This window comes from Triticum dicoccoides, unplaced genomic scaffold (assembly GCF_002162155.2).
Source record: "Triticum dicoccoides isolate Atlit2015 ecotype Zavitan unplaced genomic scaffold, WEW_v2.0 scaffold155341, whole genome shotgun sequence".
NCBI lineage: Eukaryota > Viridiplantae > Streptophyta > Magnoliopsida > Poales > Poaceae > Triticum > Triticum dicoccoides.
This window is the reverse complement of record NW_021210940.1, coordinates 1-1,271: the sequence shown is the minus strand read 5'-3', so window position 1 is coordinate 1,271 and position 1,271 is coordinate 1. Positions and strand designations below refer to the sequence as shown.

General features: G+C 62.7%; 1 protein-coding gene across 1 annotated transcript; it reads right to left on the bottom strand.

The window, feature by feature from the left end:
- Positions 1 to 20: 20 nt before the first annotated feature.
- Positions 21 to 873, bottom strand: LOC119344146 (F-box/LRR-repeat protein 13-like; the record flags this gene model as incomplete). Its single annotated transcript, XM_037614728.1, has 1 exon — positions 21 to 873. A coding segment is annotated over exon 1 (786 nt), but the record flags the coding sequence as incomplete, so codon positions are not given.
- Positions 874 to 1,271: the final 398 nt, after the last annotated feature.

The following is a 1,271-nucleotide window of genomic DNA, read 5'->3' as shown; positions in this document are numbered from 1 at the left end:
CGCACTCCGGTCTGGCTGGCCATGATGACCAGGAACTCCAGGACGGGGCTTCTTTCAAGCATGAAGGCGAGGTCACGGTCCTCCATGACATTCCAGCATAGGCCGAGCTCCCGGAGGTTGGGGAAGCTGACACCGCGCGGCACGGCGGCGGTGTCCGGGAGCCTCCAGACGCCGAGGTAGAGGCGGGTGAGGGAGGCGCAGCTGAAGAGCGTGGCGGGGAGGCGCAGGTCAATCGGCCAAGGACGGTTGACAAAGATGAGATCTTTGACCCCCTTTGCGACGAGGGTGTCGATCCAGCGGGCCATCTCGCCTCGGTGCTCGTCCATGGTGCTGCAGGTGAGGTGGACGCAGCGGAAAGGCCCCGGGTGCGCCGCGAGGGCGCTGGACACCGCGGCGGTGACGGCGCGGGGAGAGGGAGCGCCGATGATGAACGGGCCGGACGTGCCGCCGTCCGGAAGCAGATGGCTGTCGACAAGGGAAAGGGGCGCCGAACGCCAGAGCGGGCGCCAGCGCGAGGCCAAGGTGGCGGTGCGCGCGGCGTCCTTGGCGGGGAGGCGGGAGATGATGTCGCGGAGGAGCGCATCCGGGAGGCGGCTGATGCGGTCGACGCCTTCGGGGACCCAGGACGCGCCGGCGAGCGAGAGGGTGGCGGTGGGGGAGACGGGCGGGGCCGGGAGGTAGCGGTACACCATGTAGAGCATCATGTTGGAGCCGAGATCCAGCGTGTCAGGGTGTCGGCCGTTGCGCTCAATGCTGGCGAGCATATCGCTCCTGGAGGTGCCGATGATGACCTGCGGTTCGTCCATGGCCGCCGGTGGAGGGGGAGGGGGCCGACGGCGAGGGTTTGGTTTGGGGAGGAGTGGGGAATGGAGGAGTGGGTGTGGTGCCCGCCGTCGTGATTTGCTATGAGAGAGGCGCTCGCTCATATGGGCCGGCCCATGAATGCGTCGCTCACGTCTGTCAGCTGGATCTTTGTTGTCTCAAACAAAAAAAATAAGAAAAAAGCTTACCTTCAACCGACTCATAACGCTCATGCGTCCGCCGGCTCCACATCCGTTGGATCGTCTGTTGATTAGACAGACAAGAGCGTCCACGCTTCCGCGTTGCGCGGACGTTTTTTCTGAAACTTACCTGTTGTTTCAGGAAACATTCGTGCAACTGGATAACGACCGCGACTCAGTTGACTCGTGTGGCTAAGACGGAGGGCAGCGTGGTTGCAAGGAATTCAGAAACACTTTGTAGACAATGAAATCATTTTTCAGAGATACAAT